The following is a 25138-nucleotide window of genomic DNA, read 5'->3' as shown; positions in this document are numbered from 1 at the left end:
TCTTCTGATGAGATAATCAAACCCAAGACCTTCAAAATCCTTGTGTACCCTCTGTTACATATTGCCTAAGAAGCTGTTCTTCAAAAAGCCAAGAAATTTACTCTCTTTGGTTCCATATGCTATCTCTTCATTCCAACCTATATTACCATAATTGAAATAACCCATAATGATCACTCTTTTGTTATTAGCCAGTCAAATTTGCCTAAACATTTCCTTCTCACTGCCTTCCACATTAGTAGGTCTATAGCAATCAGGGTTATGATATGATATCGAGAGTATGGAATGTAAACTATGAAGAGAGATTGAGAATTTGTGGGATGCAGATGCTAATGGACAGGAAAAAGATGGATGATAAGACAGAGACCTCCATGCATCTGAAAGGATCATACAGGATACAATTAGATAGAATTTTTCATTTTTATGGAGGGTGGGGAGAGAACATCCATGGAAGTTGAGAATGAATGCTGACAAGAAAGGGGTGAGAGCTAGATTTTTCTATCACAGAGTGGTGCATAAATGGAATGGCTTGCCTTTGGAGGTTGCAAGAGGGTAAATAATGTGAATGAATTCAAGAGAATGTATGACATGTAGTGCGAGTGATATGTGATCTCCCTATATATAACTCTTTCTCTTGTAATAATAATAATAATAATACAGTACAACAAAAATAAGTACACAATATATAAGCATTCACACCTCTACTCTTTTTCTGCAGAAAGCTTTTGCATTTTGTCATTCAAATTAATCTTCAATAATGTAACCCTCACAAATGATGATTCACCTGTAACCTGCTATTAGTTTATTGAGTAACTGGTGAAGAATTACCATAAGTGTATAAAATATAAAGTGAAGTGTGTTAGGTTATCATAACATCCTTGAGATTAAATTCCAGGAAATAAGCATAATCATCAAATTCCTGCCATGTAGCCTCAAGGTATCATATCCTGTACACCCCTTGGAAGGGTGTACAGGATACGATAGTACCACATGAAAAATTTACATCATTACTAATTTCCTATCTATAATTTTCTTCCATATCAGTCTGTTACTTGTCAAGACTCCAACATTATCAGATCTTATATTTCTATCATCTAAGATACTTTGTACTGTATCACTCCACCTATATCTTGATCTTCCTCTAAGTCATTTTCCAGCCACATTGACAGAGAACACTTGTTTTGCTAATCTTTCCTCACCCGTTCTGTTTAAGTGACCATACCACTTGAGATTAGCTCTGCTAACGCATTCCTGGATGCTGACAATGTCAAGTTCTTTCCTAATATCCTCATTTTTTATTATGATATTGCCATTGATGCCATCTATTCACACTCTAATCTTTCTCAGGCTCTCATATCTGCAGTCTCTAGTCTTTGGTCAAGTGTTTTACTTCTGACCCAGCTCTCAGATCCATAAGTTAAAACTGGTTTGAACACTGTCTTGTATACAGCTAATTTAGTGTTCCAACTAATTTCTCTCTTATTCAATTGACTTCCTACTATACCAGCTTTGTTGATTCTGTTGTCTATTTCCATATTTAATTTACAATATTCACTAAAAATCATGCCTAAGTAGCTGAAATCTTTTACTTGTTCCACAGGTTTCCCATTCACAACACAGTTGACATTTTCAACAATTCTACTTATTTTCATTGTCTTTGTCTTTTTAATGCTGACCTTCATACCATATCTATTACAACAGTTATTCAATTTAGTCAGGGAATCTTTCAAACTTGTAGTGGATTTATTCAGAAGTGTAACATTGTCTGCATAAAGCAAAGAGCTGACATTAACATCTCCAATATGGATATCATGTTTAATACCACTTTCCTTCATAATGTGATTCATATAGATAATTTGTTGTTTTAATTTATAGATAATGAATAACAGAGGGGATAATGTAAATCCTTGTCTCACACCAGATTTAACATTAAACCATCTTCCTGTACTTCCTTCAATTCTAACTGCTGACTTACAACTCAAATAAAGACTAAGTATTTCTTGATATAATGCCCCATTGACACCATATAACTGTAGCATATTAAACAGCTTCTCTCTTGGCAGCTTGTCATATGCTTTTTCCAGATCGACAGAACTTAAATACAGATCTTTGTTATATTCCCATGCTTTCTCGACTATTTGTTGTAAAGTGAAGATCTGATCCTGACAGCCTCTATTTGGCCTGAATCCAGCTTGTTCTTCACCAAGCTTTTCTTCCACAATTATTCTCAATCGTTTCTCAAGTATACTTGCATATATCTTACCAGAAACACTCAGTAATGAAATACCTCTGTAATTCTCACATTCAGTTTTATTTCCCTTTTTATATATGGGGTACAATGAGAGCTATACTCCAATCACCTGGAATTCGTCCCTCTGTCCAGGTCTTCTGAACTATGCACTGCATAGTTCAGAAGGCCTGTAAGACTTTTATACCTCCATACTTGTCGAATGTCATCCACTCCTGTTGGCTTTCCACATTTCAGGCTTTTTCTACTTCAAGTATGGATATGTATTCCTGATTATATGCCTGTTGAGTGTTTTTTACCACTGTGCTATCAATGCTTGTTTCATTTAGCAATTTTTCGAAGTAATTACTCCATACTTCAAGGATATCTTTTTCTCCTATTTTCATGTCACCTTTATCATTTCTAACTCCTTTTACAGCACTCTTTCCTCCATTTTTAAGCTCAACAACCTCCAGAATATTTTGTCACCTTCTTGATATTTATTTTCTATGTTCTTGCCAAAGACCTCCCATGACTTTTGTTTATTTAGTTTTACACCGTGTTTAGCTTTCTTACATTTGTCTCTGTATTCTCTAAGAGCACAAGCTGACTTATTTGACAGGAACTTTTGATATGCTTCTTCTTTTCCTTCACTGCCTCTTTACTTCCTGTGTCCACCATGTAGTTCTGATTTTTCTATCCTTGCAGACAACCTCACCACATGCTTCTCTGGCTGAATCAATCAGGGTTTTCTTCAAGGCTTGCCACTGAATCTCCAAAGCTTTGGTTCCTGTTCTCAAACTCTTTCATTTTTTTTCAATAATCTTTGTGTATTTTAGTCTACAGTTCACATGAAAGTCACCCCTATTATGTCGATCAGGTACTTATCTAATTCCTCAGCTAGCTCCATTTCTTTGCCATTCAGGCTTCTTACGTTGATAGTACCGATCTTTAACTCCGGTGATGTTGAGTTGGGGTTTATTTTCAGATTTGTTCCAGTAGCTGACTTTTCGCTGTTCGCCCTGGTTCCCTGGCGAAAACAACGGGGGCCTTGTTTAACCGTCGACACCCCAGGTGGCATGAAATTTTGTCATGCTGTACCATCATTTTGTATTTTGGTTTAAGCCAATAAGAATACAATTTGGTCGGCTAAATCCCAAATTGCCAGCCCATCCTCGCTGGTTCAGTATCCAGGTAAATACCCAACAGGGTGCACCACAAGAAGGTAAGGATTGGACATTAGGTCAGAAGCCCTGGTTGGTTCTCCACATTCCTGTAAAGGCTATGTGGAGGTCTCCTCTCAGTTATACAGCTTTGACCCTTAAGCAAGAAATAAGCATCTTCTGAAAAAAAGAATGGAATCAAGAATTTTAAATGCTATTTTTGAACTTGTAATTAGTTATTATAAGTAGACACAAACACACAATAAAAGCAACTATGAAATACAGCTTGTATGAAAATCATAATATTTATTTACACGTTCTTTGGTTTATATATAATTAAAAAAAATATTAATTTCAAGAAATAACTGGTTAAAAAAAAGTAAGCTACATCTGAAGTACTTTAAGTTACATACAGAGGAAAAAAGTAAAAAAAATATACATATATATATATACGCAAAGAGGTTCACTGTGATATAAGATGCTACGAAGCATCATCTGTTGCTTTAAAATGCTCATCATCAATGGTGGTATAGATGTGGCCTTCATTACTTAAAAATTCTACTGCCTCTCTATGAAAAACAAATAAAGATAGAAATTAAATGGAATAAGTAGCTATTATCAAATTAAAGTTTTTAGCACAGAGAACTAGTGATAAGAATTCCTGCAAACTATGTTGCAACATCAATACACAGCTTAAACAGATGTGTTAAAGAAGCAATATAAGTACCTTTTGCATTGTTTTAGTTATACTTTGGTTGTTTATGCAATATGCTGTTGAGTTTACATTCAACTTCAAAGGATGCATGTTTCATGAAACTGTTACACAATTAATGAACCAAAAGATTAATGTTCAATAATGTTTGTCAACAGAACTGAACACATAGTATCAATAATCATTTGTACGTGTGATGACTAACTGAGAAGTGGCAAAATACCTGAAAGCTATTTATAGTATTTGCTATATATATACTATTGTGCTTCTGAAATTTAATAAGCAATATTAATTTAGTGATATACAGGAATTCTTCACTTTACATGATTAATAACAGGTTACAATATATATATATATTCATTCTTCAAAATATATATTTATCTTCAAGGCCCACCTTTCCTAATTGGATTGTGGGAGGAGCAACTGCAAGAGGAACTTCTAATGGTCACGATCCTCTGCCACCAAGCTCAGGTGTTCTGGTGGGACTCCCAAACGTGTCCACCCAAGGTTTTGGATATAATCTATCCAGCAAGTTCTTGGCCTCCCACCCTCTGGCTTGGCAAAGAGAGCCTGCTGGAGGAGCCTCTCTTGTGGCATTCTGACCAGGTGCTCGTACCAAAGTAGCTGTGATCTCTCAACACGGAGAAGCAGCGGTTGTGTATTGAGGGTTTCCCGAATTGCAGAGCTTCTGACTCTGTCGAGTCTTGTCAGCCCCGCAACCCTTCAAAGGAACCTCATTTCGGCCGTTTGGATTCGTGTCCACATTCTTTCGGTCATTACCAAAATCTCATGACCATAGGTGAGGATGGGGACATAGACTGTATTGAAGACAGCCAGCTTTACCTTCTGGCTTAACTCCTACTTCAATACTACCGAACGGCCAAGCTCCTGCAATATTGCACTTGCTGAGCCAATCCAAGTATCTAGCTCTATGTCCCACTTTCCATCACTCGTGAATATGGACCCAAGGTATTTAAACTTCTCCACCTGCCTCAGTGGGACTCTACTCACATGTAGAGTGCACTGGAATGGTTGTCTTGAAACCTGAAATGTTTCAGTTTTGGCCACACTGATCTTCATTCCAGCTTCTGCACAAACAGCTACAAAACTATCCAGGGTTCGCTGGAGGTCACCTGTGGAAGAGCTAAGCAGAACATATATATAACACCATAGGCTTTCAAATTCTTTATTAATTTTTTAAAAATATATTTGTTTTTATAGCCAATATAAGTAAGAGGATAATAGAATGTTTGAAGCAACTGAAAGTTTATTAAACTGCACAATGTGTATCCACATAAATACAAAACACCATATATATTTAAAAGGAAATTACTAGAAATACTTGAACAAGTTAGCCTGTGCCAGCTTTTCATTCTTTTTCTGTATGTGCACCTCATGGTAACAGCTTATAGCCTTCTCAACATACTGGCAGACTCGCATGCTACAATCAAAATTCGGATCAATACCCACAAGTAGTGTTCAAGTTTCAACAGAATAATAATTCAAATACTTTTAAAGTTATGTCCTTGGAACATTTTCTTCTGCATCGCAATCATCTTGGTCTTCATACGCATTCTGTTCATCAATGTTAATGAGGTTATTATCATGCAAATCTTCTGAATGCAAGTTTCACGATTCCCAAAGATTTACGGTGTCCATTTCATTCAAGCCTAATTCATTCCAAATGTTGGCTATTTCTTCAACAGAAATTTTTATCCATACAAACCCTCCAGCTATTATGCTATGCCGATATTTTCCATAGCATTTTTCTATATTATAATTTTTTCAAAAATTCCACAGTGTGATCATCTGCGTAATGCACACAGTTACAAATGCTGCTTGATCCACAGGTTGTAAAACTGATGGTGATTATAAATATATCATGCTTACAATTTCATTTAAATCATCTAGAGGAAGGGGTGGCTAAGGAAATTATCTAAAGCAGAAAAGCTTTAAAACTTAAGATTATTTTCTTACAATATATTTTAAGAGATGAACAGAAACAATTATTAAGCCAGTCTTCAAAGAGATTCATGGTCACCTGTTTTTAAGCACAGCAGGTAATGATTGCTGGTTGTAGTCTCTAAGCACCTAAGATTTTTTTTTTGCATCCAATATATAGGCATGGGGCTGGCAATCTCCTTCAGCATTACAACTCATTAAAATTATTTTAAATCTTTTGATAATTTATAACCAGCTTGTGATTTTTCATTCTTTACAAGAAAAGTACATTGGAAGACATTCTTTTCCAGAATAAAGCTGGTTCATCCACACTGAAAATTTGCTTGTGACAAAAACCACCTTCTATTATTTTCTGAAAAAATTCTGGAAACTTTGTTGAAGTATATTGATCTGCACTTGCAGACTTCCCTTAAATTGTGACATTATACAATAAACTTTGTATTTTAAAGCATCCAGCCAGAGCTACAACAGTCATTTTCATTACAACATTCACTTTCGATATGGAAAAAAAAAAACCGAAGCTTTCATTTTAATGGTATAGATACTAAGAGGATTTTTTTTTTCTGAGTGCAGTCTAAATTGATAAAAGTTGCTCCATTTCAATCATTTTATTACTTTAATTCCTAGTGGCTAGCAGAGCCATTGAAGCTAATACAACTTGTTTGGTTTTCCTATATTCATTGGGTTGTTTCAAAATGCTATGCATTGTTGCTTCATTCATTCAAAACCACATGCAATTTTTGCTTTCATATAACCACAGTTGTATCTCTTAATTCAAGTTTTTGCTTTTTTTTTTTTTTATCATCATCACTGGCACTCTATTTCATTCTTCCTTTTATCCATAGTCACTGATGAAGGTATTTTTTAATATAAAATTTTTTTTATTTCAACACACTTATTTAATGGTGGCTTGAACCACAATGCTTACTATGCTCACAGTATGAACACATGACTACATTATAAAGAGGATTAGCACATATTTTCTGCAAATGAAAATATCAAAGAGGATGTTAGGACAAATGTATTCAGTTAGATACTGTGTTTAACATGTGTAAAGTCACATTCATTCCAGCTGTATCCAATTATGCTAATTGTCGCTAAATGTAGTATACAGACTGTGAATGTTTCTGTAATGTATTTAATGATATGTAAATCTGCATCTAAATTTGAGATCATCAAAGACAATCACAGAAATTTCATCTGGATCAACATGAATGTGTTACGTGAATTTTTAACCAGTGTTATAATTCAAAAAGCGTGTTATTTGAAATGATATAACATGAGGGATTCCTATATATAAATTTTCAATAACACATACTGCATTGAACAGAAGTCCGTATGTTTCTTAGAAAACTATTGCTTGAGCAATGTATTACCCCACAGAAAAGCCTACTGTTGACTGAGAAGCATTCTTCACACAATGAAGTACTGCTTACTAACAATGATTGTCAATTTTCATGTAATTCAAGAACCTTAGAATAATAATTACTAATGACATTTGTCCAAAAGTAAATAACTAGTATACAATAGCACTGTCATTATTTTTTAATTCTGGATCTATTACTGAGTTAATAATCTTCAGAAAAATGTGAATTAGTAAGTATCAGGTATCCCTTTTCCCTAACAAAAAAAAGTTCAACTTAACTTCAAAATGCAAATACCTAAAACTGGAGCCAGTCAGAGATTGAAGTAGTCTCCTGCTAGTTAATCTAATCAACAAGACTTGCCTAAATATATAATTGTTACAATCTATGAGTGTTCCTATTAGTAAGTGTTACTAGCTGGCCAAATAAGGAATTGGCTGATCAAGATGTATTCCGCTTAGTTGAAACCTGAAGCCAAATTACTCTTTTCAAGATAGTACAATGTAATCAAAACTCATGCTGGTGTGAGTATCACATTCAACCCAACTAAAAATGGACATCGTTATGAAAGCATCACAAAACACAAGAATTAATGTCCTGATTTTAAGATTCTTCTATTTTCAGCCCTTCTCACACTTTTTTTGTCTTTGTAATTTTCAACCATGAATAGCCACCACTGGGCCAAATTACTGCAAGTGCAGAAATAACTGAACAGTTGGGTGCAGTTTCCCAAGTTTTGAATCTGAATAGGTAACAACATTATGCATCAGTGACTGTAAACCCAAAGAATTGTTGAAATGCATGTACACAAATGTCAGAAGTATCAGAAATAAAGGAGAGGAGTTTTTGATATTGGTCAGCTTGACTTGGCCAAAAATTATAGGCATCAGTGAGACCTGGTTGACAGAAAGTGATACAGTTACAAGGATAGAATGTAACGGGTATTGCATTTTCAAGGAGGTGGGTATTGCTGATGATAGGTGAAGAACTTTGATCAACAAAATTAGAAGTTAAATAGGAGTTTAGATCTGGAGAAGATGGTTCATTTGAGGCAATCCATCTGCTAAAAATTTCTGTTACTGCTAAAAATCAGGAGTACACAGGAAGATGCAGATTAGATCCCCATTGAAGTGCCCTGCACTTTAACTGTAGATATAGATTAAAAGGAGATAAGAGCACATGGCAAAATAGAAATAAAATTTATACAGTTAATAAGGGATAATTACCTAAAACAGCATGTGATACAGGAGACCAGGGGTTTGAGAGTGCTGTATCTGGCAAAAGCATCAGAAGATCTATCTACAATCACAGTAGCAACAACTCTACCCCTGATTCAGGGCAAGTAACTATGTGGTCTTGTTCTGAATAGTCACTTTCCCTGATGGGCAGTTCTAATTGGTGAAAGTGACCATGCGGTCTTGACTTGGGAGATTGCAAAACATGAGGAATATTCTATCAAGAAAGGGTATTTGTGGAACTACAAGGCAGGTGATCATGGCATAAAACACTGCAAGGTAAGGATGTTAATAATGCATGGGATACAGTTAAGATCTACATAGAAGAAGCAGTATTAAATTGTATACCTAGGGTGGGATGGGTTAATTGGGTAAGAGTAATATCATTAAGCGTTATTGCCAGAAGAAGAAAATGCTGTGGACAATATATAAAGAGAAATGTGACCAGCATGGCAAGGAAGGCAAAATCAGATTATGAGATGAATCTAGCTGAGCAAGTCAAAGGAAATCCCAGAGTTCTTTCGTTATATGGCTAGAAAGAGAAAGAATGACTATGGGAGATTAACGATGATGGTAATGAGGAGACAGAAGCAGAAACAATAGTTGAGTTACCGAGTGACCACTTTGCAAGGGTATATCATCCTAGTGAGGTTACTCCTTTAACCTATGTAACCAACACTAATGTGGGAACAGAGGTGGATGAAGTAGAGGTTCTTAGGAACCTCTGCTTCAGAATTGCAGAATCTCAATGTAAATATAGCTGTGGGATTAGATGGGACATCAACTAATGTTTTGTAAGATGGTGCAAGGGAACTGGCAATGCCTTTTGAGTTCCAAGGGAGTGGAAAGAGGACAAAATAATTCCTTTGCATGAGGGAGGCTCTAAGACTGCAGTAGCAAATTATAGACTAATCAATATCTCAGGTGTGGTGGTGGTAAAAGTACTAGAAAAATTGGTAAAAAAAAAAGAAGAGAATTCCAGAATGGGTAGATAAAAAATATGATACTGTATGGGGGTTAATATGGCTTTGTGAAGGATTGGTTGTGACTTAGTAATTTACTAAACTTTTTATAATAGAGTAACAGCGAGTTGGATAAATGAAATGGCTACACAATGATTTTGCAGGATTTTGCAAAGGCATTTGACAGAATACCACATGGAACTCTGTGACGCAAATTAGAACAAATGGGGATGGATCTCTTACTCTGAAGCAATCAGTAAACTCATGAGATATCCACAGCCTTCAGATCCGAGTTCTGTGGAGGCCAGTCAAGGTTTGTAGACATTCATGTCCACAGATACGCAGTTAGCAGTTACAGTAGCAGCCTTATAACATGGTGTACTGTCTTGCTGAAAGAGAGAATGGTCAGTTCCACAGAAATGTCACAAAGTAGGAAGCATTGCATTGTCCAGAATGCTCAAGTATCTCACGGAGTTTAATGTTCATGGCACAACAAACAGAGGTCCAAGCCAAACCAAGAAAAACAGGACCATACCATCACATAGTCACCTCCTTTTTTAAATAACGAAACCTGTGGTGCGTTCATAATTAGAAGAAACACACGTATAAACCACAGTGAAAATTATTTAATTGCAAATATTTCATCCTAAGTATCTTAGGACATCATCAGTACAGTATTTAAACAAAATTAGGAATAACATACAGTTAGGGCGCATGATTACAATAGAATCTCATGAAACGTGCATAACGTGCTAAAGTAGTACAAAAAAAAAAAAAAAATTGTTTAAATACTGTACTGATGATGTCCTAAGATACTTAGGATGAAATATTTACAATTAAATAATTTTCACTGTGGTTTATACGTGTGTTTCTTCTAATTATAGTCACCTCCGAATTTCATAGTTGGGGTTATGCACTTTGGTAAGAGACTTCACCGGGCATCTGCCATACCAACATCTGTCCATTGGCTTGGTAGAAGGTATAGCATGATTCGTTGCTCCATAACACAGCTTTTCAAGCTTCCATGTTCCACTGTAAGTGCTCTTTGCCCCACTGAAGATGATACTGCATGCTGGTTTGGGTAATGTGGGCTTGCATATTGTGGTCCTACCATGGAAACCCATGTTGTGAGCCTCAGTTGTGAATATTTTTTGTGTATAGATTTGTGTTCCAGTCAATGCCAAAAGCTTTGCATTCAATATGTCAACTGAAAATGGCAGTTTTTACGTATCTTTCGTAGCACCCTACAGTCATGTTCAGTGAGTGTGGTGGGCTGCCCACTGCAGGTAGCACTTGCAGTTGACTCCTGCACTTCCGTCTCAATATCGTATCACTGATTGTTGACCTGGGATAACCCAATTTTTCAATAATGTGCTGAACAGATTGACCTGTAACATGGCATTCTATCACAACACCTCTTTCAAACTCCACTAATTCCCTTCTCACAGCCATTTCAGCCAGATACAGTTGCACTGACTTGGAGCATCACATTCCTCCAATTTATACTGACCACATACATGACTCATTACATGGTGCAATACACCTTGCCCATGGCAGCAGATGTCCATTGACTTCTTTCCAAGTAGTGTATACAAACGCTTGTGAATGCACGTGTACACACACAGGTAACTCTCGTTATATGCTGGGATTGTGTTCTTGCAACCTGTCACAAGAACATGGGATAATAGAGATTACATTTTCAAGCGAACAAGATTCAGATCTTTCAGGATTAATTTCATCAAAAATACACCTATTTTTCATGCCTATTAAGGCATAAGAGTATTAAATAAAATATTCAGTACATATAAAACAAAGAACTGTTATAGTAGTTTATTTTCATGATTAATTTTTGTAACCAGATCTCAATCACAAACTCTTTAGCCTGCATACTGAAGGCTACTTTTTCAAGAATCTCTCAGTGTATAACTTTTTTCTGCTATCTTTGCTTTGAAGAGAAATTCATGAAATTCTTCAGTGGCATCATAATCTACAGTTGCAGTCTCTCCAGTCATGTTGCGATTGTGGAACACACAGTAACTCTTATAGTGGTCAAACCACCCACAACTTGCATCAAAAGTATCAGCTGTTTTTCATCTTTCATCAGATCTTCATACAAACCTTTTGCCTTCTCTCGTATGACCACCCTAGACAAAAATAATGTTTTGCTGATTCTGATGTTCAATCCACACAGCAGCAATCCTTTCCATTTTCTCAACTGTATGACATCAAGATTTCGTTACTCTCTGGTCATGCTGAGATTTCATGGTTGATTGAGTGTTCTTAAGAACTGTATCAGCTATGCCATTATAACTCAGTCACATCATCCTTTGATGGCAATGCTATGCTTTTTTATACAGGCAAAGTGGATACTATCTCCCTTATTATTTCAAAACTGAATGGTTGTAGAAACTATGAGTTTCGTAAGTTTCCTAATCCAAGTTTCGTAAGTTGACCTGAGAGCTTATAAAAATACAATCCTTGGCTTCCCGAGTTGCCTTAGCTTGCACTACTTAAAATACATGAGTGCTGCCCTAGGCTAAATCCTAGGCTTTTTCTTCAATTCTTCTTTTCACTCTTACTTTGTTTTTTCTCTAGCCAGGCATCTTCCTCAAAGGGTGCAGAAGTTATTTACAGAAAAAGACAAATACCACATAGACCAATAAGCAGTAAGGATATGAGACCGACACTGAGCAATTAAACGAAGCAGATGGGGGGGGGGGTAGGAAACAAGGTGCATGAGCAGAAGCTTACACACCCTGGATAGGAAACAGCGATAGTCCTTATGTATCATAATAATGAAACCACACACATGCAAAAACAACAGCCATGGAAACCTGTAGAAGAGACAGAATTCTCTGACACAATGGCTGAAGAGAGAGGTTGTCAATTGAACTACTAGCTTCTGAATGGCATAAAAATTTTCAGAGGTTTTAGGTCCACCACTTCAAATATGGGAGCAGCATTCTAAGATTGAGCAGATTTGGGATTTACTCCGCAGATAGAGTAACTGGAGAGATGAACAGGAAGTAATGTCTTGTGTAAGAAAAGGATGCTGAGAAAGGTTTCCCTTTTCCCCCAATAAGTTAGGGCATAAATGGTGAACCTATAGCACACATGCCAGAGGAGCACATCAACGATTTACACTGATATCCTTTCATACGCTTATAAATTATTCAACTTTTTTTTTTTTTTAATTGTTACAATACGTACAAGTTAAATTGTTTTACACCAGAGAGCAGCTATGAAGATGTGCATATGATTGGTGCAGCATTAACAAAAGGTCGAGCAACTTACAATTGTTGAGTTGAAATGCTAATTCTCTTCAACCGAATTGGTGTGCTCAATTCACACAAAGTTTCAACTTTCGGTTGGATTTTATTGCTACTTGTTTGCGTTTGAGCAGGCAAATGAACTCACACATGCATTATATGGCATATTTCAATTTGTGGTAGAATTTTATTTGAAGTTAGCTGTTGTGATCTGTCATAATAACATTGAAAATTTCAAATGCAATATAACAAACACTTATTTCATGTAATCGAAAAATTGGACAAGAGTTTTTAGTTAGATTCTGTGTTTCCGGTGCAACATATGGTTTTGCTCGAGTCTATATAGCGTAGTTTCTGTGAAGGGGATATGTGATTCATAGTTAGCGCCGTTTTTATTCCAGCTGTCTCTAATTGCACTATTTGTTGAGAAATATATTACACAGACTGCAAAAGCCTCCTACATTAATCAGGGATACAATAAAACTACTCGTTTTTCTTGCATCTGCAGTATAATGGTTGTTGGGGAGGATGTGTTGTTAACTGCAGGGAGTGGGTTACTATCGCCTTTTCGTGAACATGTTTAAACATTTTTCGTGTGTGAGGCATATGCAACTTTTTAATGTCTTTTTTCGTAAAGTAAAATCAGGGGTGCCAGTTATACACGAGGGCGAGTTATATTCAAGTAAATATGGTAAACGTTTCGCCGACAAGTTGGCATTCTTCTGCTGCTTCCCTTGCTCAGCTAACTTCGATGGTGAGTTACAATGCATAAATATTTTCTCACTACTTTTTTTTTAAAACCAACATAATGAAAAGCAATTTAATAATACAGTAATCAATTTTATTGTATTACTGAATAACATTATAAATTTATATATAAATAAATATTATAAATAAAATGAAATATTATCTATAAAATTATAAATAATTATTTATAAAATATTATAAATAAATATATATTTTATAAATAAATAAAGTTAAATTCATTTTCTATTAATTTTTTCCCCTATTAAAAATTACCCGGCATGTCAGCAAATCGACTAGTAAATTTTTGGCACGCACACATAAAAAGGTTTGCCACTACTGAGTTAGGGCATTATTGACATTTTTAGTTATCTTACATCAGTTACTCAGGTGGTGCTTTTTAGGATTGTCAGTTATTGTTTAATTGCCATTCTGTGATTCTGTACTGATGATGCTTATGATACTTACACAAAATTCTATGTTAATAAAGTTTTTTATGCGAGTTTTCCACTGCTTTTATAATTCTTTTAAATATTTTTCTGTTGTAATACTAGCACAGAAATAAATATCAGCTGTAAAATTTTCATAAACTTTGAGTTATTTTAACCTAGTTTATACTTTTTACAACAACATGTAAACTTAAAATACAGAATTCTCTCTCTCTTTCTATGGAGAAAAGCTTGGTAAAAATGAAGCCTATGTTTACTATTTACAATCATTTGTGAACTGAGACCTTTAAATCTTATTAAGATTAGGATATTCACCAACCTATGTGAAGATTAAATGGGCACTTAAGTTCTAATATACAGATTATAAATTAAGCTGTATTCTAATCCATTTCTAAGAAGGGCAACAAACCTTTCCTATCAAATTATCCAATTTCTCCCTAATGTTTATACATTAAAGGTCACAAAACCTATAACACAACAGTGCCTTGTGTGAATGATTAAGAAGAAAGAAGGAATCTTACCGTATTTCTCAAAGTTAGGACTTCTGTTCAACGAGGAAAATATCTTGAAGATGGCTGCTACAAAGAACAGAGACAGATGGATTGAAAGAAGCAGATGACAAGTTGTGCAATAAGTTTGGAGCTGAACTGCATATTAATGCTGATGGGCAGCTGCTCACATTCTTAAGTGATTAGAAGAAAGGAGAGGAATGATGTTGGCACAGTGTCAATTGAAAATACCTATAAAAATATGATAAAGAAATTTATAAGAAAGAAACTAAATGGAGTTTGTGAAAAAGGGAGTAATTTTTGAAGGAGTTATCTATTAGTGCTTGAATATTCTTTGGAAAGTTTTTGAAACACCATCAAATGAGGAGAAAAGTATTTTAAAAGTTGAGCAGATATGGGATTTACAGTGTCAGGAGTTGAACAGGTGAGAAGTGGTGTTTTGAATGAAAGGAGAGAGAGAGATCAAGTTTTTGAGGCTGAGAGGTGTGGATGTAATAAACTCTTTCTTCTATGAAATAAGGTAGGATTATGATTTTGGAAGCATTAAAATTCATTATATTATCCTCAGTCCACTTGAGAATGGTAAGGATCAGTGTTTAAGACTCTGGTTATGAAAGATCTACTTCGAGGATCAACTTTGTCTTCTTGGAGATCAGAATATTAACAACGGTACGGTAGTAAAGTGAAGTAAGATTTTTTTTTCTGAGAAATAGGGTAGTATATTATGTTTTGGTAGCATTGAATTCCATTAGATTATCCTAACAAATGATAATGAAATCATTTGTGTAAAATATTATAGAAGCTTGAATCATCTGAGCATTACAAGATTTGTTCAATGAGGTTAGTGAGAAAAGATCATTAATGTATAGAAGGAAGAGTGTGGGCAAAAGCACAGAGCTCTGAGGTATTCCAACATAGACAAAGAACTGTGATGAGAAGAAACCATCCACCACTATCAAGAAAAAATGATGAGAGAAAACTGGCAACATAGTCACACAAAGGACAGGATGAAGAGCATAAGATGATAGTATGGTAAGACACCTTGAAAATGTCAAGACTGATCACACAAAATTTTCCAAACTTTTCTATGACTTGTGTTTAAAAGCAAGTAAGGTTGGATAGGAGATCTGCTGTGGAGCGAGTGAAGGAATCCATCTTGGTAATCAATGGTCAGCCTCCAAGCAGTGAGAAGTTGGTTGTTAATGACATTAGTTACTTTTGATGATAATGAAGTGAGGCAATGAAACAGCAGTTTGATAGCCAGCTTTTATTTTCTTTTTTTTTTTTAGGCCAGGCTAGATAAATGCTTATCTCTATGCTTGAGCTGGATGCCAAATGAATATGACAGCTTGTGTAGGCAATATAGGATCAGTGTTAATTCTAGAGCACAAGCTTTTGGAGTAACTGGAGAAATACCCTCTGGACCAAGAGACTAATTAGTATCTAGATTATTGAAGATTTCTCTAACATTCTGGTGAAAGATCAAGGGAAGCATGTCGATGTTTAGGGTAGAGCAAGAGGTCATTTTTCTAGATTATATACATACGAATTGGTGGATATTGATGCCTAGTCATCCTTATCTTTAAGTGATGTTACCATGCTACTGCCATGATGTGAGAGAAGAGAAACTATGGAAGGATAGCTTGAACCCAATAACTTTAGCTTGGAGAAAACTCAACCATTTCTATGCTATCTAGAAACCCTGAAACCTCCCACTGTCAATCAACAGGAATCTTCTTTACTTATGTTGACCACCTTTGGACAAGTGCCATGGAAAGTTTGGGAAATATTGAGTGGGAACTCTTGATATCTCTAAGGCATCTTATGGGGTCTAACACAAATGCCTATTAAGTAAGTCCCATCATAATAGTCTTCTGTATCTGGAATATTAGTTGTTAACTTTTTCTGTGGGCAAAACTGATGTGTGATGGATTTTTGCTCCCAAAATTTTGCAACTTATGCCAGGGTTCCAAAAGGTTCTGCTCTTTCTTCTGAATATCAGTGATATTCTCTAGTTTACTCCAGACCCATTTCTCACTTGACAAACCTCACAAATCACTAAAATCTAATTTTTCAACAGAAGGTCTGATAATCTTAATAAAGTCAATGCTAACAAAACTCATATTCTTGAAAACCTCCACCTCCTTATTCTTCTGGTCTTTCTTGACAAACATAATACAAATAGCACTTTCTCACAATCCAAGAAATGAGATTTTTCTCATTTGTTAAAGGCATTACTTTACCTCTAAACATCTATAAACTCTATGTAAATCACCAATCTATTCAATCATCAAATACTGTTCTGCCATTTGGGTTGTATTACTAGCAGAGGACATTAAATTGATACTCTGATTTGGTTTCTATATTAAACTTCATTGAGATATATTTTTAGCTTCATCTAGATAGTATCGCCCTTATTGGATAGGTGGAGGAATAATTATCATGACAAAAGATGTGAAAAGCTCCATCTTAAAGTGAATTATCCAGCCATCATAAGATGACTGGATAATTGACTTAGATTCCCCCCCCCCCTAATAATGTATTACTGCTATGGTAAGTATACATGCTTCTGAATACATTCAGTCCTTGACTTATGACCACTTGTACTTACAACAACCATCCATCAACACTTCCATCAAATACTATCTCACTCCTTTGACCCATATCTTCAAGACATATTTTTGCTCAGACTATTACTGCTATTGAGGTTGGGAAAATCATGCAGAGTGTATGAACTGTTGGAAAGGAGCTGCTGAAAATATATATTCACAGGATTTGACCAAGATAAAGCATTATAAGAAACTGGTAACAAGATGGTGCTGCCGTAGACCATTTGTTGGAAGCTGCAGAAGTGGAACTTTCAAATGAAGATCATATAGAGCGGTAAGTACAGTAAGTTCTGAAAGAAGAGAAAAAAACATAAGGACTGTCTTACTGACCTCTGTCAATAAGATAGTTCAGTTGTTTAAGGAAATGGATCCCAACATGAAGAGATTTAGCAAAGTTAAAGAACAATGCAAACTGCAATTACTTGCAATAAAGAAATTTTGAAGGAAAAAAAAAAACTGGACAGATTACATTAGATATAATTTACAAATTTCTGAAGAAGCCCACCCCTGCTTTCATGCCAACCTTTGAATATTATTCTAGACCTTCTGCAGGTTATGCGCCTGGTGAACCAGTCTCAGCATGCTTGGTGTTGCAATTTCTGAATTTCAAGAATTTATTGTTGATCTTATTACTTAGCATACCCTGGTTTTTCTAATGAAAATGTCCAATTAAAAGAACAACAGCTTTGAAAAATTATTCTTGTTCCATGTATTTTCATCTAATTTATTTTACAGGTAAGTGAACAGAACGCTGCACACAGAAATTCTGTTATAATTTGTATGTTGTACTATTTCACTATAAACAAAAGTATCATCATCATCAAATTCCTGATATGTACCCTCAAGGAGTGTACAGGATATGATAGTACTATATGAAAAACCTACATCAATATTAACTTTCTATCTACAACTTTCCTCCAAACATTATCTAATCCTATATTTCTATTGCATAAGGCTTTTTACTGTATCAATTCACCCATGTCTTGGTCTTCCTCTGTGTCTTTTTCCTGCCAACCTAGCAGAGAAAACTTGTTTTGCTAATCATTCCTCTCCCATTCTGTTTAAGTGACCATACCACCTGAGAATAGCTCTGCTAACAAATTCCTGGATGTTAACAATGTTAAATTCTTTCCTATTATCCTCGTTTTTAATATGATATTGCCATTGATGCTATCTGTTCATGCCTCTAATCTTTTGCAGGACTCTCATATCTGTAGTCTTTGGTCAAATGTTTTATTTCTAATCCAGCTCTTAGATTCATAAGTTAAATTTTCTTTTCTTTTCCTTTTAAATAAACAAAAGTAAAATAATAATAACAAAACAGACATACACATTTTAGCATTCCTGCTTGATTAAATGCCAACATATTCTTATAGTTCATATGTGATTTTTGACTTACGGTGTTTCAACTTACAATGGGATCACCAGAATGGAAGCCTGTTATAAGTCTAGGACTAACTATATATGCATATTTTTAACCATCAAAACAAAATCAGAAAAAAATATTTCAAGGAAATCAGATCAAGGATGCTAAAGTCTCAAATGGCAAATAAATGTAGCATTATGCACTACTGTTCATTCTTGATTGCTGAGACATGCTAATCATTTTGTAATGATATCAGTGGTTGGTTGACATGCAACCACTTATTGTGAATTGTTAGTGTGTGTTTTATGGGATGAAAAAACCTGAGTTTCTGAGAAGAAAATCTCATCACCTCTGTGTGAGACTAGCTAATTATATAAAGGTGACATGTCCTTACAAAGAAACTTTTTGTATCCTGGACTAAATTTGAACCAAGGTTTATTCAATGAATGAAATATGGAGATTCTGAAAATGGCTTCCAAATTCTATTCTAAAGCTTTCCAGAAAACCAAAAATTTCTGAGTTAAATGATTTTTGACTGAAAATATGACTGAACTCGGAGGGATGGATCAAAATTCTTTGACACCATTATGGTACCTAACAACAGGTGACTCATTATATCACTTATAAGGACAACAGGAATAATTGTTGTAATAGATGGTGTATAAAAGAAATTCACTATAGCAAACTATCTATAGAGGTTTTGATGTAGTTTTATGTAGTTTGTTATGAGTGAATTTATTATAGTGGTGTTTACAATCATTAGAGTTGATTGTATTAATAAGTTCTAACATCGTTACTGCAGTTGTCCCTCATCAAAAATTTTTTATCATATCCACTTTCTGCAAAATATAAGTAATTTAGGTTTTAAAAGAGGTAAACCGTGCGTAGACATAACTATATATAATAAATAACGGAAAAACTCACGTAGAAATATTATTTAATGGTATAATTTTCGCCCGTGTGTCACAGGCATCTTCAGTACAATTAGGCACAAAAATCAAACATTAACTGACAATTCCAAAAAGCGCCACCTAAGTAGCTGGTGTAAGATAACTAAAAAGGTCAATAACTTTCCTAAAAAAAAAAAAAAAAAAATTTAATACAATAAAAAGTTAGGAAAGATTAGCTGATTTGTAAAGTACTATCTCCCATAAAGGGGATAGACGTAAGCCGTCGGATCTGTTTAAGTTAGGAGAATGAAGTAGAGTTTCACATGCTTCTTTATAAAGGCGTTCCATGAGAAACTGACTTTTGTGAAGAACTCTTGTCTTTTTCCAATGAACTCTGTGTCTAGTGAAGATGGCATGTTCTGCAAGTCCAGACTTTTCAGGTTTAAAGTATTCAATATAAGATTGGTGTTCTTCTAGCCGAATGGAGGCAGATCTTCCCGTTTGTCCGAAATAACATAATCCACAAGAGCACGGAATCTGGTAGACACCTGGATGATTAAGATGTGGAAGCTTGTCCTTTGGAGAAGCGAGAAAGGTGGAGATTTTTCTAAACGGTCGAAAGGCAACAAAAATATTCAGTGGTTTTAAAATTTTTGCTATACGTTCACTGATGCCTTGTATATAAGGGATGGTAATGCGCGTTATTTCCTCTGTGTTTGAAGAGGGAGACATATTAAATCTACTCAAAGTTCTTTTAATGAAGTAATTCTTATAGCCATTAGATAGATCTTTTACAGAAAGAAATACGATATATAACTTCTTCCTTTCTATCTAATGGCTATAAGAATTACTTCATTAAAAGAACTTTGAGTAGATTTAATATGTCTCCCTCTTCAAACACAGAGGAAATAACATGCATTACCATAATTACAAGGCATCAGTGAACGTATAGCAAAAATTTTAAAACCACTGAATATTTTTGTTGCCTTTCGACCGTTTAGAAAAATCTCCACCTTTCTCGCTTCTCCAAAGGACAAGCTTCCACATCTTAATCATCCAGGTGTCTACCAGATTCCGTGCTCTTGTGGATTATGTTATTTCGGACAAATGGGAAGATCTGCCTCCATTCGGCTAGAAGAACACCAATCTTATATTGAATACTTTAAACCTGAAAAGTCTGGACTTGCAGAACATGCCATCTTCACTAGACACAGAGTTCATTGGAAAAAGACAAGAGTTCTTCACAAAAGTCAGTTTCTCATGAAACGCCTTTATAAAGAAGCATGTGAAACTCTACTTCATTCTCCTAACTTAAACAGATCCGACGGCTTACGTCTATCCCCTTTATGGGAGATAGTACTTTACAAATCAGCTAATCTTTCCTAACTTTTTATTGTATTAAATATTTTTTTTTTTTTTTTTAGGAAAGTTATTGACCTTTTTAGTTATCTTACACCAGCTACTTAGGTGGTGCTTTTTGGAATTGTCAGTTAATGTTTGATTTTTGTGCCTAATTGTACTGAAGATGCCTGTGACACACGGGCGAAAATTATACCATTAAATAATATTTCTACGTGAGTTTTTCCGTTATTTATTATATATAATAAGTAATTTAGGATTGTGTGAGGAAAGACTTTCTCTCCTCTTTTTGACTAATAACTTAAAAACATAGGAAATATGTGCAATTATTATTTTGTTTTGAAGGTTCAGTAAACTGTGTAATAAAAATTCACAAACCTACCTAACTGTAGCCTTGTTTAGAGATCGAAGACTAGCAAAAAGATTTTCAATATTAATTCCTTGTTCACTTTTGGCAGAGGATATTGTTTGAAGAACCTAAAATTTTAAATCACATAGCATAAATAACCAGCAGTTACTTAACAAAATTCACTTGCATTATTCAAAGAAATAGAGAATCAAAATACAGTAACTAACAAAACATCCAGTTACTTAATATCTGGAATGACTTCATGTCACCTCCACAACTGGTCACTCAATGATGGACTTAGCAGCCTGCTGTTGAGTAACTAGATATCATGTCAATTACTGTGCTTCCTAGCACAAGTTAACTTTACTTTTATCTTATGTTTCATAATTACGTAATTAGGATAAAAGTGCTAAAACCAAATGAAGTAGAATACTGTATTACACATAGTAATATATATTAAAACACTCCTGGGCATGTACAACTTAGATATCAGAATCTATTTCCAAATCCATTATTCTTGTACTATACATTGCTATAGAAAGATCAATATAATAATAAAGTGGGCATTTTAATAGAAGTTTAATAACAATGCTTACTTTCAGGCCAAAATTCATGCTTTACTAATCTCTATTTAGTATATTAACTGAAAATAATCATGAACCACACAAAAACCAATCCCAAAACTAGACCATAGCAGCTGTCATGACATACAAAGAATACACATTGAAGTTTTCAGCTTAACTGACGAAACACACTGACTGAGGATTGATGGTTTGTCACAAAATGTTTGAGCATCCCTCATATCATTAGCATTCCAGTGGTCAACTTGGAAAATGCTGGAAAAGAACTGTCCACAGATTCTTCTCTTATCTGGGTCTGCCACCATGTGAGGTGCGACGTCAGGAATCAAAAGAGAAGCGTCGATTCTGAGGGTTCTCAATCATCTCCTACCTGGGGGCTGCTGCCATGAGAAGTATTGTGTGTTGATCGTTGCGATATCTCACTAGGAAAGAGATGAACATTGCCGCCATGTTAAGGATCCTAAAGGCATAGAATAATCGACGATTTGGACAAAGAAGAAATTTGGCAGGATATCAAGAACGAGCCAGCAGAAGGAAAGAAAAATAAAAAGGAACACTTTCGTCTGAACAAAAGATTCGTAAAAAAAGGCAGTGCTGAATGAGAATTGTAAGTACTTATATATGTGATTTTCCGAGCAATAATGTACATTATATATGTCTGCTTATGGGTACAATAAGATTGTGCAAGTTAACAATTGAAATAAGCTCACTCAAGGTGTGTCTTAATCTGAACTGTGTATAATTAATTATTGTAAGAGCAAGAAGAGTACTGTATTAGACAATATAAGTTAATATTGATTTAAGATTACCTAAGGTATGCTTTTTTTTTCAGTTTGTGTATGCATGACTAGCAGAATATTCTAGATTATGTTTTAACTTTAAGGGAAGAAACACAGAATTAAGTCTGAATCAGGAAGAAATGAAATCGACAAAGACTTGTAGTCAGTAGTGAGCTATGGAAATTTTAACAAAGGGCTTGCATCGTCGAACAAACAAACAACAACAACAAAAAAAAAAAAAACACCAATGCCATCTACCGCCAACAGCCACCACTAGTATTCCCATAGACAATCACAAACATCCATGCCCATGGCGGGATGTTTATAAACGAAATAAATTTGTTTTGTTTACGATAGAAGTTTTTATGACAAACAATCTATAAATAATACATAAATATTATCTAAAACACAATAATATTGAAGTATGTTATATTTCTCTTTTGTTTTTATACTTCAAGTGATAATCAATGGTACCAATCAAGGGGCATTATTTTATAGTCCTACTTATTTTTATGTGATTACCAAAAGTGAATTCTTATTTGTAAAATGGTAGTAACAGTAACTATAATATTTTATTTAATAAAATCACTTTTGAGACGACTTTACATGAAAAAAATTCACTGTCTGTTGCACATTTACCCAGAAAAAAAACTCTCTCCTTTACAGGTTAACATTTACAAACAATTACTTTAAGGAAATACTTATGACAACAGCTGCCACACCTTATTTCCTTCCTCCTTCACATCTTGTGTTCTTCTAGGAAGATCTATAGCCGAGCGATGACTTTCTAGAAAATATTTGACATAGTGATTCGGATTAAATTCATTCAAGGGTTTCCCATTTATACATATTGTCATTAAATCTGAAATATGTTACAGTGAGAGAAGATCTCGCGTCGTTACGATATTATTCATCACACTAAAAGCTAGTTCGGCTTCAGCGCTGTAAATTGCAATTGTTGCCATAATCACTTTGGCTTTTTTCACTGTACTGGGAATTTCGTTTTGTAACTTTCCAGTCAAAGCCATTTCCACTAAATCTCTAAAATCATTAATTTTAATTTCATATTTCAAAATAAAATTTAAGTTTCTTGCGGTAGTTTGTGAAATCTGATTTGCTTTCACTTGCTATTCCTTCAAATTCTTTTGATTTTAACATGGTATCAATTTTAGATTCACAAGAACCTACAGAATTTTTAAAATCATTAATTGCATTAATTGTTCGCATGATTAAGGAGTTAGCTCTTATAATACTCATATTGCGACTTTGTGGAGCTTCTGACAGATATGATAATTCCTGTAGGATGTCAATCATTAATACTAGATCTTTTAAAAATTCAAATTGAGAAGTCAGTTTAAAAAGCCCTTATATTTATCATTCGATGCAAAATGCTTGCATAAAGCTGGGTAATTTCTCCATACAGCAAGAGCGGTTCGTAAACTGCAAGCTGCCCATCATGCTCCAAACACATGGCTGATCTCTAAAATTTCGATACCAAGGTCTTTTGCAATCATATTTAATTCTCGTTGATTTTTTGGTGATTGATGATAAAAAGTATATAATTTATCCATGAATATTTCAAAATTATTTCTTTAATGTTTTTTATCGAATCGTCTAATGCTAATTGTAAATGATGAGCTATGCAATGCCAAATCACAACGTTGGGAAATTTTTGTAGAAGTTTGATTGCTGCACCTGATTTGTTTCCTAACATTACACTAGCTCCATCAGAACAAAATGCAATGAGATGATTTTTTAAATAGTTACCAGAAAATCCATATGAATTTAAAGTAGCAATTATAGTAGCATATATACATTCTGTAGTGGTATTTTCTAGTTCTACAAGATCTACAAAAATCATACATGGTTCAGTGAGCTCAACTTGTATGTGAATAACTAAAACACTTATTTTCTATAATAGCAGACGAATTGACAACATTATCAATTCGCCTGCTATTATAGAAATTTTGCAATTTTTTTTCTATTATTTTGGAAAATATTTCTAATTTTATTTCTTTAGAAATATGTTCAACTGTTCTAATTCCTGAGAATCTAGAATGCAATGATAATCCTAGAATAATACCATTTTTAATTTGTAGCTTGATTAAATCTGGCAAATTAGACATAGGTCGGTTTCTCTTAGTCAAATTATAAACAGAATTAAGCATTTTTGAAGTTATCAAAATTTCTTTTTCATTTAGTTTGTCAATTAAATTTGGTTATATAGATTTCCTACATTCTTCATTTATTTTTATAATTTTATTATGAGCAATTGATTCATTATGTTTGGATAACTTTTTACACAAACATTTGGTTCTTGAGTCTGTAGTCTTTCCATTCGGTTCTATTTTCATTTCTACTCATTCCTTTGATGATAAAACAACTTTTTTCTCCTTCAACACTTAAGTTTTTATATTTTGAGCAAACATGACATCCTAATTTACCATTTTTAACTTCTAACCACTTATACCGTGTTTAGAAATACGATGCTTGCTTCTCGTTCCAGCAATCAGGTAAATGATTTTCTTTTTCTCCTCCAACTTGTTGCATCTTCATTGAATCAATGCACGTATTATCTTCAACTTCATTTTCAACAGCAGTAGAATCAGCAG

The 25138-nt window shown here is 34.5% G+C and overlaps 1 protein-coding gene across 1 annotated transcript in view; it reads right to left on the bottom strand.

Moving 5' to 3' along the window:
* Positions 1-3684: 3684 nt before the first annotated feature.
* RPA2 (Replication protein A2) overlaps positions 3685-25138 on the bottom strand; it is a 102535-nt gene continuing 81081 nt past the window's right edge. Inside the window, exons 7-8 of the mRNA XM_090402010.1 lie at positions 21200-21294; positions 3685-3956 (exon numbers count right to left, since the gene is read on the bottom strand). Coding sequence (XP_090258136.1) covers positions 3869-3956; positions 21200-21294 — 183 coding nt within the window. The 3' untranslated portion in view covers positions 3685-3868. The remainder of the gene's footprint in view (positions 3957-21199; positions 21295-25138) is intronic.

This window comes from Typopeltis vanoorti, chromosome 12, assembly GCF_054136105.1.
Source record: "Typopeltis vanoorti isolate ZY-2024b chromosome 12, IOZ_Tvanoo_1.0, whole genome shotgun sequence".
Lineage (NCBI taxonomy): Eukaryota > Metazoa > Arthropoda > Arachnida > Uropygi > Thelyphonidae > Typopeltis > Typopeltis vanoorti.
This window is presented reverse-complemented; position numbering and strand designations above follow the sequence as displayed.